This window comes from Oncorhynchus keta, chromosome 13 (genome assembly GCF_023373465.1).
Source record: "Oncorhynchus keta strain PuntledgeMale-10-30-2019 chromosome 13, Oket_V2, whole genome shotgun sequence".
Taxonomy (NCBI): Eukaryota; Metazoa; Chordata; class Actinopteri; order Salmoniformes; family Salmonidae; genus Oncorhynchus; species Oncorhynchus keta.
The window spans coordinates 21,906,624-21,919,535 of NC_068433.1; the positions used below are offsets into that span (position 1 = coordinate 21,906,624).

Consider the following 12,912-nt stretch of genomic DNA (forward strand, 5'->3'; position numbering starts at 1 on the left):
TGACCCAGTGTTGGAGAGGTTCAGTGCATACTAGTTGCTTATTACATATAAAGTAGAGATTAACAAGAAGAAGTCAACGTGGAATTAGGAGGTCGTTAGCCCGGGTGCCAGTCTGTTTGCTATGACAATCCCATAAGGATTTTTGACAGTGGAAACTGACTGGCACCCAGGCTAGGAGGTTGCATCCCTCTGAAAAGAACCACAACTGTCCTGCAATATCACATACCCAACCAGAAAATAAACCCCACAGTGGGCATGTGTGCTGTATCTCCCTGGCTTACATGCTGACCAGACTGTTTGCGCGCATGTTGATCTTGTCCACCCACACCAGACGCGAACACCAGACGCGATCAGGACACCCAGGTTAAAATATCGAAACGAACTCTGAACCAATTATATTAATTTGGGGAAAGGTCGAAAAGCATTAAACATTTATGGCAATTTAGCTAGCTAGCTTGCTGTTGCTAGTTAATTTGTCCTGGGATGTAAACATTGGGTTGTTATTTTACCTGAAATGCACAAGGTCCAACAGGACTGGAGTGTGGCTCTCAGTTCATTTTTCAATTGCCCACGTGGGAATATGCTCCTAAAAACCAATAGGAGATAGGAGAGGCGAGTCTTGTAGCGCATCAAGCGTCACAAATAGAACCAAGTTCTATTCTAGCGCCTGGCTAGCAGTGTGGGTGCAATGATTGAATAACATGTATGTGTGCATTTGTTTTGCAATGCTCGCGCACGCGACGCGGGCGGTGTGGTCAGCATGTTAGGGGCATGAGCTAGAGAAATGATCTAGTGTGGTTATAGGATGGTGTAACGCATGGCTGGGCACAGAGAGGGTAAAGCAGTCAGTTTAATAATAACCCTCATGGACAAACAGACTCCCAGAACATCTACACCATCTCACTGATTATATCGTCATCATTCTTCAACCTCTGACCCGCACACAATCACCCTCTCCCTCTGCTGCCCAGCCGGTGTGTGTGTGTGTGAACACAATCGTGTGTGTCTAGTTCAGTGCAGCAGGGAGGTTTCTCTCTCTCTTTCAAGAGTTGGGGAGATTTTGATCAGTGGAAGCTGCTGTTAAACACCCCTAGAGAGGAACAAGGAGTTTTTTTCTTGTGCTGCCGAGTGGAAAAAAATAAAATAAAATATGGAGGAGATACATAGCTATGGTCACAAAGGTGCTGACGGACAGAGAAGACCTGCTAACCGATAACTAAGAACAAAAGGATGTTTTGGGCTTGCATCCAAAATGGCACCCTATTCCCTTTGTAGTGCACGACTTTTGACCACAACCCACACAAAGTAGTGCACTATATTGAAAATAGGGTGCAGACGCATCCTGGATCAACCTTACATTAGTATGGATGGAAGCTTTGGGTATGTAGAACAATAGGACCCCCCCCCCCCTGCTGCTCAGTGGGGCAGGGGGGAAACATGTAACCGTGACAACCCTGTGTAATAAAAACAGGAAGACATTGTTCGCTGTGAAGTGACGTAGATTAAAAACAGACGATGCTGATGACAGGTGTCGGTCTTCTTTCTGGGAATTTCCCGGAGTGGATGTGTATATAGTTGTGACGTGACCAGTGCATGCTACGACGCACCCAGCCTCATTCCTCAAGTTTTATTGCTCTGAAATCTCAGACTCATACAGGGGCGGTGTTGGGTAAGAGAATGGGAGGGGGCTGCAGTGGGTGGGGGACACCATGTCTTTAAAGAAGGGTTCCATTGGCATTTATTTCCCCAACCCTTCACTATTGCATTATGGGAGATAGAGTTCTTCTAATGCTACCATCAAGTAGCTCCATTGCTTCTATATATCATCCCTGTAGTTCCTTTAGGTGCCCATGCCAGTGCCCAGTGCCCGTATGACCGCCCCTGTGTTCTCTGTGCGCTAGGAGGTTTTGGTTTTTGAGGGCGGGTCTTTTTTGCCGTTCTGCAGCACAGGTGAATCGGAGGCCTTGGCCATTTTCCTGGGCGAACTCAGCTCGGCGACCACCACCACTTCATGTAGCGACGGCTCCCTGTACATAGCCACTGTAGGGGGGAGGGAAGGGATGTGAGAAAAGGAAAGAGGGAGACAGAATAATATTGAACAGAACAAAACTATTATTTTTTTTAAAAATGAGACCAGAGTGCATCACGAAAAGCAAACGTGACAAAATGACAGAGCCAACTAATGACCATAATTAAACTTCCTACTGTACTGCACCTTCGATGAGTTTGGGCAGGAAGTGGGCGGCCCCCTTGGTCTTCTTGACCCTGTTGCCCTTCATGACCTGCCCGTCCCGGTTGATGCCGATGTACCAGGCCCTGCCCGACTGGGTCTGCCGGTACAGGATGGACGAGTACGTCACATAGTAGTTCTCAAACACACTCTCTTTGAACTTGCACTCTGGGGTGAAGTGTTCCTGTGGATAAGAAGACAGACACACACAGATAAAGCATAGGTGAACACATAGCGAATACAAGCGCATGTGTGCATACACACACACACACACTCTAAAGGGTTTTTTGGGTGTCCCCATAGGAGAACCCTTTTTGGTTTTAGAGAGAATCCTTTTTGGTTCCAGGTAGTGCTGTTTTGGGTTCCATGTAGAACCCTCTGTGTAAAGGGTTCTGCATTGAACTCAGAAGGGTTCTAGATAGCACCTTTTTGTCAATGCGTGTACATATACACAAACACACACACTCCGGGTCAGCGGAGAAGAATAACAGATTGGAAGTGCTGACCATTTTTTATTCATTCCATTATTTATATATTTATTTTCCAATTCCAAAGGCTCAGCTGGGGAATGGCGGGAAATGGAGCCCACATTTCATTGTGACAGGGTTAGGAGAGCATCTGTGTCTGCTGTGAGGAAAATGAACACATAACCACACACACACACACACACACGCCCACACACGGAGGCTATCTGTCTTCTCTCTCTCTCTTGTGTCGTAACAAACACACGCTCGCTCTCAAACACACACACACAAGGAAAAAAATTGAAAGAAGGAAGAAAAACAAAACAATTAACATACGGATGACATTCTGTTTCCAGTAACAACCAGCAATCAACAGAAGTCCTTCACTCCTTCCCCAGTTAAACTGTCCCATCTATAGTCACCCATATCACCACCACAATCTCTGTCTCTCCTCTCTCTCTCTCTCTCTGTCTGTCTGTCTGTCTGTCTGTCTGTCTGTCTGTCTGTCTGTCTGTCTGTCTGTCTGTCTGTCTGTCTGTCTGTCTGTCTGTCTTTCGCTCTCTCTCTCTCCTTTCTCTCTGTCTCTCTCCTCTATCTATCTCTCTTCCTCCATCCCACCGTCATTTGGTAACCTTGTTGAGGAGCAAACCAATTTGCAGGATTGATTTGGAGCCTTGATGTGACTGGTGAACAGAAACGCCTTGAATAAGGACTTTACTCTCCCTCTCTTTCTCATCCCTCTCTTTATTTATCCTTTTCCCGCTCTTTACCTCACCTACTTCTTCCCTCTTTTTCAGTTTTTTCCCTCATTATCTTCACTCTCTCACTCCCCCACTGTCTCCCCCTTTTCCCTCTCTCTTTCACCCTTTTCTCCCTCTCTCTCCATTTCTCCCTCTTTCTCTATATCCCCCTTCTCTCTCTCTCTCTCCCCCTTCTCACTCTCTTTCTCCCCCTTCTCGCTCGCTCTCTCGCTCTCTCTCTCTTAGTGGCTGGAGAAGTGGGTATACTCTTAATTTTGCCAAACATTTCCCAGTGAAGGAAAGGCGCTCTGTATGAAGAATGATATGACAAACAGTCACATAAACTCTGAATGACCTAAAATGATAAATCCCATCCAACTAACTGATTCACTCATTAACTTACTGTTAGTAGTATTATCTATCATTAGTTAATGAAATTGTTTGCACTATAAGATCCAGCCCATGATATCATCCTCAAAACGTGGTGGATTGCCTCCCGAGTGGCGCAGTGGTCTAAGGAACTGCATCGCAGTGCTTGCTGTGCCACTAGAGATCCTGGTTCGAGTCCAGGCTCCGTCGCAGCCGGCCCCGACCGGGAGACCCATGGGGCGGCGCACAATTGGCCCAGCGTCGTCCGGGTTAGTGGAGGGTTTGGCCGGCAGGGATGTCCTTGTCCCATCACGCAATAGGGACTCCTGTGGCGGGCCGGGCGCAGTGCTGACACGGTCGCCAGGTGTAAAGGTGTTTCCTCCGGCACATTGGTGCGGCTGGCTTCCCGGGTTAAGTGGGCATTGTGTCAAGAAGCAGTGTGGCTTGCAGGGTCGTGTTTCGGAGGACGCACGGCTCTCGACCTTCGCCTCTCCCAAGTCCATACGGAAGTTGCAGCAATGAGACAAGACTGTAACTACCAATTGGATACCACGAAATTCGGGAGAAAAAGGGGTAAAAACAATTATATGTGGTGGATCTATTGAGGGAGTTGTTACCGAGTTAATACCGCATGCATAGTTGCCCACACACAAACCTTCATAGATATATCTCCCTGAGCTAACAATGTGAAGCCACGAGGGACAGTACCCTTAAATAGCAGGTCCTCAGACACTCTCAGAATACCTTCCTACTATTGAGTTGCACCCTCTCAGAACAGCTTGTATTTGTTAGGACATCTACAAGGTTGTCGAAAGTGTTCCACAAGGATGCTGGCCCATGTTGACTCCAATGCTTCCCACAGTTGTGTCAAGTTGTCTGGATGTCCTTTGGGTGGTGGACCATTCTTGATACACACGGGAAAACTGTTGAGCGTGAAAAACCCAGTAGAGTTGCAGTTCTTGACACACTTAAACCAGTGTGCCTGGCACTTACCCCATTCAAAGGCACTTAAATATTTTGTCTTGCCCATTCCCCCTCTGAATAGCACACATACACAATCCATTTGTCAGTTGTCTCAAGGCTTAAAAATCCTTTTATACACAATGTAGTGGCACCTTTCCTTGATTCATCACATCCTAGCTCCTCACCTCCTCAAATCTCATTGGAGGAGAAGGTCAGAAGGGAAGGACCTTAGACCCTCTCCTCCAATACAGTTGAGGCGGAGGCGAGGAGAGAGGATGCGAGGAATTTTACCAAATGTCTCCATCTCACCTTTGTCTGACAAAGATTGGGTCCTCCCAGGGGCCACACATCAGCTCTTTCTCAATTAATCTGTCCTCGATTCCTTGCATCCTCGATTCCTCGCATCTGAGGGCTCCAGACATGGCAGGGCCCATGCCACCTCATTAAATAAGCAGGAGTCCATTGGGGTGCCTAAACACAGCCAGTCAGTCCCTCTCCCCACCAGGTTCATCAATAAAAATGGCAACAGTAAACATGTTGTCCCCCACGAATGATGCTGCGCCCCCCTTGGGCCAATCAGTGTAATTTTGAAAATGTCAGATCTCTTTGGCAAGACGCATCATTCACCCAAGTTTCATCAAAATTGGGCCAGTGATGTCAGATATCGCGTGGGTCAGTTAGACTCATATCCCTGAGCATGTGTGACAAATTGCATCACTCTGAGTCAAACAGATCAAGAGATATAAACATGTGCCTGTTATAGCACCACCGTGTGGTCGATATGAATGTTCTCACATATGGTGAGTCTTGACAGTGTTTGCAACATGTGTACTTAATTTTTTTACAATACAAATATCCTTGACTGATTTATATGCATATATGTACCCGACTACGCCCATGTGAATGTTTATTGGTCCACGCCCATGTAAAGGTTTATTGTGTTGCGAGACCTTTGTCCATAGGTGCCACATATCAAGTTTTGTGTAGATCGGTCATTCGGTGCCAGAAGAGTAGCATGTTTTACACAAACTTCAAAATGGCGGAAAATCCATAATGTCAGACCCAGGGCAATTTCTTTCCTTGTGAGGAGAGTGACCTATGAACCGAATTTCCTGACTAGGTCAAATTGGGTGCGGGGCGTGACCTTTCAATGTTTGCATTTCAAATATCCTGTTATAGCGCCACCATCTGGCCAATGAGTGTAATTTTGCAAATGCCGGATCTCTATAGCAAAACAAATAATTCAACCAAGTTTCGTGAAAATCGGGCCAGTGCTGTCTGAGATCGTGTGTGGCTAACGTATGCACTAACAGACGGAGAAAGATCCACAGTCCCCCTTTAATTGTGGGGGACAATAAGAACTACGCTGCCCTCTGAGCTGCCATTGGGGAATGAATTAATGGAGGGAGGGAGGGGAAGACTTAAACAGAGAATGTTAGAAAGTAGCACCCTTCGGTACTCTAAGGCCTAAAATTAAGGAAATTAAGAAAAAGTACCCTAAAAAAGTACCCTTCACTCCAAAAAGGAATGATTGTGTTGAAATGAATGAACCCAAAGCTGCATCCCTTAGCCTAGGACTTGGAGGGAAGGAGACTTGTAATCAGGACGCGTGCCCGGCCCAAACTCTCCATCACACACAGACATATTAACACAGGCAGGCATGCTTACACACACATGCACGCATGGATGCACATACGCACACACACACACACACAACCATTCACTCACCCACTCACACAGACAGGCAAGCTTACACGCACGCACGCACGCACACACACACACACACACACACACACACACACACACACACACACACACACACACACACACACACACACACACACACACACACACACACACACACACACACACACACACACACAGACAATGACTCCCCCTGAACTGATTATATCAACTCTGTAGGACATCAGCAGTGTTTCTTAATAGGGTAACAACCATTTAAACAGAACGATCGTTTGGACAGGAGGCTGAGCCACCCAACACAACAACCACAGGACACAACTGCACACCCATTTATCGTAGACATCCTTAGCATCCCTCTCTTTCTCGCTTTCTTTCCTCTGCTGTAGGCTATTCTCATTGGTAGCCCCCTCGAATCCTTCTCTTTGTTTTGGTCCTCCACTCTGTCTACCCCGTTTCTATTGTTTAAAAAACAAAAAAAAATCCATGTTGCTGTGGTGTTTATTAGAGGTTAAGATTGATTTCTCACTAGCTTAGAAATGGGTGCTGTCTCTATCTTTAGGTCAGTTAGATCAGTGGTTCCCAAACTGTGGTGCGCGCCTCCTGGGGGGGGCTTAGTCCGGCTTTAAACTTTCTCTTGAAAGTTGTACTAGTAGAATGCAGAAGGTGCGAAGTTGGGTAGTGCATCATCAGTTCCTCTTGTCACGTTAGTCATTGCATACCTCAGATAGCTATTTATAACTTGTCGGGTTATGTCCAGATCAACTAGCCCATATGAGTTTATTTATCACTCAAATATCATAAAAACACATTAGACATGGCAAAATGTATAGAATTGCAAGAAAAGTTGCTTTAAAACTACAAAATGTTCTTTGCACCCCATGACAAAATGTGTAGAATTGCAGGAAATATGTTTTAAACCTGCAAAATTCTCTCCACCAACAAGAGGGGTGTGAACAGTTTGTGTCTTGAACCCTTAGAAATAGATGTGGTGGGTGCGTGCATGCAGGGGAGGCGGGGGATGTTCCCCGATGCTGGGAGGGGGTGGCCCGAGTAAAACGTCAGTTGTTAGTCACTCTCTAACCAACCAGTGAACTCCTTTTATAATGACAGTGGTCAGAATGTTAGTTTAGTAGTCCTTCTTTCTTGTATTAATATGATGAATCTAGTGAGTTGAAAACACATGCTATAACCTGAGAAGAGTTTACCCTCTCCGAGTAGGACTGATCTAGTATCAGGCGGCCCTGTTCATTTAATCGTATTCATTATGATGCAAAACTGATCTCAGATCACTTGGCGACATCACCAGACAGTATTAGTTAATAGACCAATAACGAAGAGAGTTTGCCCACATCTCTGCCAATAACAGTAGGTTTCAGATGACATGTCCCCCTCCCATTAGGGTCCTCCAATTAGGCCCCTCACTCAGACCATTCCCAGATAGTCCAAGAAAAATGATTGCTTAAGAAATAGCTTTTTGCTAAGAAGCAATTTTTAATTTTTGTCCATCCGAGAGCAAAACAGCAAAAGAGTCTCACCTTTCCATAGCGGGTCATATTAGTGTGTAGCCCAAACTGTTCGGACGCTACAGACAGAAGATGGCAGATCGTTTTCGTGAGAAGGCCGATTCTTGAGCTCTCTCGTGGTCTGACAAACACCTCTGTAGCTCATCCATCTTCCACCACAGATGCAGAAGGCTGCCATTGAGACGCAGCCCATACAAACAAATTTGCTAAAACAGACTTTGATGGGGATTTTTTTATTACGCAAATGTGATGTATGTCAGATGTGGACATCAACTCTAAGGGGTTAATTGTTACCCAGAAATGATTTGATGTTGAGATTTAAAAAATGTGTTTATTTATATATATATATATATATATATGTTTTTATTAATAATAGTCTGCATTACCAGGCAGGTCACCTGTGATGCAAGTCAGCATTCAAGGTCCATCCATGTCTGAGGACGTCAGGAGATTATGTGGAAACCGGCCACTAGGGGCAACAGTGAACGCTGTTACCTTCAAGTAAACTTTGGATTAGCTAGGGAATGGTTAAATTAAGGGTCTTGTGGATGGGGATGGTGGGTTGCTTGTATCTGCCTCTGGTTCCAAAGGATGCATGTTTGGATCCAGCGATAGAAAGTTTTTTTTAGAATGTTTGTTTTAAAACCTTAACCCTTACCTTAACCATTCTGAGTCAATGCCTAACCTTAACCATTCGGAGTTAATGCCAAACCTTAACCATTCGGAGTTAATGCCTAACCTTAACCATTTGGAGTTAATGCCTAACCTTAACCATTCGGAGTTAATGCCAAACCTTAACCATTCGGAGTTAATGCCTAACCTTAACCATTTGGAGTTAATGCCTAACCTTAACCATTCGGAGTTAATGCCTAACCTTAACCATTTGGAGTTAATGCCTAACCTTAACCATTTGGAGTTAATGCCTAACCTTAACCATTCGGAGTTAATGGCTAAACTTAACCTTGAAACGATACAGAGAAGTAACCAAACACTCTGACGTTTGGAATGACTTCGAAGCTTTACGTTTGATGCTGACGTGAGACTGTGAGAGCTTGTTGGCATTGGACCTTTTATGAATGTGTACCTGGCCAAAAGTTTTGAGAATGACACAACTATTAATTTTCAAAGAGTCTGCTGCCTCAGTGTCTTTAGATATTTTTGTCAGATGTTACTATGGAACACTGAAGTATAATTACAAGCATTTCATAAGTGTCAAAGGCTTTTATTGACAATTACATGACGTTGATGCAAAGAGTCAATATTTGCAGTGTTGACCCTTCTTTTTCAAGACCTCTGCAATCTTGGCATGCTGTCAATTAACTTCTGGGTCACATCCTGACTGATGGCAGCCCATTCTTGCATAATCAAAGCTTGGAGTTTGTCAGAATTGTAGGTTTTTTGTTTGTCTCCTGAGAATTGATCACAAGTTCTCAATGGGATTAAGGTCTGGGGAGTTTCCTGGCCATGGACCCAAAATATTGATGTTTTGTTCCCCAAGCCACTTAGTTATCACTTTTGCCTTATGGCAAGGTGCTCCATCATGCTGGAAAAGGCATTGTTCGTCACCAAACTGTTCCTGGATGGTTGGGAGAAGTTGCTCTCAGAGGATGTGTTGGTACCATTCTTTATTCATGGCTGTGTTCTGAGGCAAAATTGTGAGTGAGCCCACTCTCTTGGCTGAGAAGCAACCCCACACATGAATGGTCTCAGGATGCTTTACTGTTGGCCTGACACAGGACTGATGGTAGCGCTCACCTTGTCTTTTCCGGACAAGCTTTTTTTCCGGATGCCCCAAACAATCGTAAAGGGGATTCATCAGAGAAAATGACTTTACACAGGTCCTTAGCAGTCCAATCCCTTTTGCAGAATATCAGTATGTCCCTGATGTTTTTCCTGGAGAGAAGTGGCTTCTTTGCTGCCCTTCTTGACAACAGGCCATCCTCCAAAACTCTTCGCCTCACTGTGCGTGCAGATTCACTCACACCTACCTGCTGCCATTCCTAAGAAAGCTCTGTACTGGTTGTGCCCCGATCCCGCAGCTGAATCAACTTTAAGAGACGGTCCTGGCGCTTGCTGGACTTTCTTGGGTGCCCTGAAGCCTTCTTCACAACAATTGAACCGCTCTCCTTGAAGTTCTTGATGATCCGATAAATGGTTAATTTAGGTGCAATCTTACTGGCAGCAATATCCTTGCCTGTGAAGCCCTTTTTGTGCAAAGCAATGATGACGGCACATGTTTCCTTGCAGGTAATCATGGTTGACAGAGGATGAACAATGATTCCAAGCACCACCCTCTTTTTGAAGCTTCCAGTCTGTTATTCGAACTCAATCAGCATGACAGAGTGATCTCCAACCTTGTCCTCGTCAACACTGACACCTGTGTTAACGAGAGAATCACTGACATGATGTCAGCTGATCCTTTTGTGGCAGGGCTGAAATGTAGTGGAAATGTCGTTTTGGCATGGCAAATAGGGACTTTTAATTGCAATTCATTCATCTGATCACTCTTCATAACATTCTGGAGTATATGCAAATTGCCATCATACAAACTGATGCAGCAGACTTTGTTAAAATTCATATTTGTGTCATTCTCAAAACTTTTGTCCACGACTGTACTATAAGCACTAATGCAAATCCACTTCTCTCCAGCAGGGGCTGCTCAAACACACACAATATTAACATAAAGACCTCTCCTCTCTTACCACTTACCCAAACCTCAGATCTACCACCGCCTGGGCCCTCTTAAAACACTCTAAAGCCCATTTAATTTACAGACCCGCGTTACAAATCCACGTGTGTTTTTTTAGCTGACTCAGTCTCTCCTGTTGCATGTTGGGGGATTTGAGGCAGATTTGTTATTAGCACATCCTCTCACTCCACATTACATAAGTTCATCAGGAACAGAGGAGATTGGGGATGGGGGGAATAGAGGGATAGGGGGAAAGAGGGAAAGAAACCGAGGGAAAGAAGGAGTGAGATGGAAAGGTGCCATAGAGAGAGGAGGAGAGGGAGATGTACACAGACTCATGGGCACGGCATAGACACAGAGACAGACAGAGGGACAGACAGAGGGACGGAGATCAATTAAATCACATTTTTTATTGGTCACGTACACATGTTTATGTTATTGCGGGTGTTGCAAAATGATGGTGTTTCTAGCTCTGGCAGTGCAATGATATCTGACAAGTAATATCTAACAATTTCACGACATATACCCAATACACACAAATCTAAGTAAAAGAATGGAAGTAAGAATATATAAATATATGGACAATGTCAGAGCGGCATATACTAAGATACAGTAGAATAGTATAGAATACGGTATATACATATGAATAATGCAAGACATGTTAACATTATTAAAGTGACTAGTATTCCATTGATTAAAGTGGCCAGTGATTTGTAAGTCTATGTATAAAGGCAGCAGCCCCTGTGTGCTAGTGATGGCTGTTTAACAGTCTGATGGCCTTGAGATAGAAGATGTTTTCAGTCTCGGTCCCAGCTTTGATGCACCTGTACTGACCTCGCCTTCTGGATGATAACGGGGTGAATCAAATCAATTCATATTGTATTTGTCACGTGCGCCGAATACAACAGGTGTACAACAGGTACAGTGAAATGCTTACTTGCAAAGCCCTTAACCAACAATGCAGTTTTAATAAAAATGCCTAATATGTAAATGTAGGTAGCAGAGAGAACAGTCTATGACTAGGGTGGGTGGAGTCTGACTATTTTTAGGGCCTTCCTCTGACACTGCCTGGTATAGAGGTCCTGGATGGCAGGGAGATTGGCACCAGTGATGTACTGGGTCGTACGCACTCTTGCAGCTGTAGAACCTTTTGAGGATCTGAGGACTCATGTCAAATTTTTTCAGTCTCCTGAGAGGGAATAGGTTTTGTCGTGCCCTCTTCATGACTGTCTTGGTGTGCTTGGACCATGTTAGTTTGATGGTGATGTGGACACCAAGGAACTTGAAGCAACCTGCTCCACTACAGCCCTGTCAATGAGAATGGGGGCGTGCTCGGTCCTCCTTTTCCTGTAGTCCACAATCATCTCCTTTGTCTTGATCACATTTAAGGATAGGTTGTTGTCATGGCACCACACGGCCAGGTCTCTGACCTCCTCCCTATAGGCTGTCTCGTCGTTGTCGGTGATCAGTCCTACCACTGTTGTGTCATCGGCAAACCTAATGATGCTGTTGGATTCGTACCTGGCCATGCAGTCATGAGTGAGCAGGGAGCACAGGAGGGGACTGAGAACGCTCCCTTGAGGGGCCCCCGTGTTGAGGATCAGCATGGCGGATGTGTTGTTACCTACCCTTACCACCTGGGGGCGGCCCGTCAGGAAGTCCAGGATCCAGTTGCAGAGGGAGGTGTTTAGTCCCAGGGTCCTTAGCTTAGTGATGAGGGCACTTTGGTGTTGAACGTTGAGCTGTAGTCAATGAACAGCATTCTAACATAGGTGTTCCTTTTGTCAAGGTGTGAAAGTGTCTAGGGTTTCTGGATTATGGTGTTGATGTGAGCCATGACCAGCCTTTCAACGCACTTCACAGCTACAGACGTGAGTGCTACGGGTCGGTAGTCATTTAGGCAGGTTACCTTAGTGTTCTTGGGCACAGGGACTATGATAGTCTGCTTGAAACATGTTGGTATTACACTCAGACAGGGAGAGGTTGAAAATGTCAGTGAAGACACTTGCCAGTTGGTCAGCACATGCTCGGAGTACACATCCTGGTAATCCGTCTGGCCCTGCGGCCTTGTGAATGATGACCTGTTTACCACATTCGTCCGCAACAGCTGATGCTCTCATGCATGTTTCAGTGTTACTTGTACCAAAGCAAGCATAGAAGTAATTTAGCTCGTCTGGTAGGCTCGTGTCACTGGGAAGCTCTCGGCTGTGCTTCCCTTTGTAGTCTGTAA

General features: G+C 45.2%; 1 protein-coding gene across 1 annotated transcript in view; it reads right to left on the reverse strand.

The window, feature by feature from the left end:
- Window positions 1–1,897: 1,897 nt before the first annotated feature.
- LOC118392050 (fibroblast growth factor 11) overlaps window positions 1,898–12,912 on the reverse strand; it is a 115,537-nt gene continuing 104,522 nt past the window's right edge. Inside the window, exons 5-6 of the mRNA XM_035783672.2 lie at window positions 2,216–2,414; window positions 1,898–2,040 (exon numbers count right to left, since the gene is read on the reverse strand). Coding sequence (XP_035639565.1) covers window positions 1,898–2,040; window positions 2,216–2,414 — 342 coding nt within the window. The remainder of the gene's footprint in view (window positions 2,041–2,215; window positions 2,415–12,912) is intronic.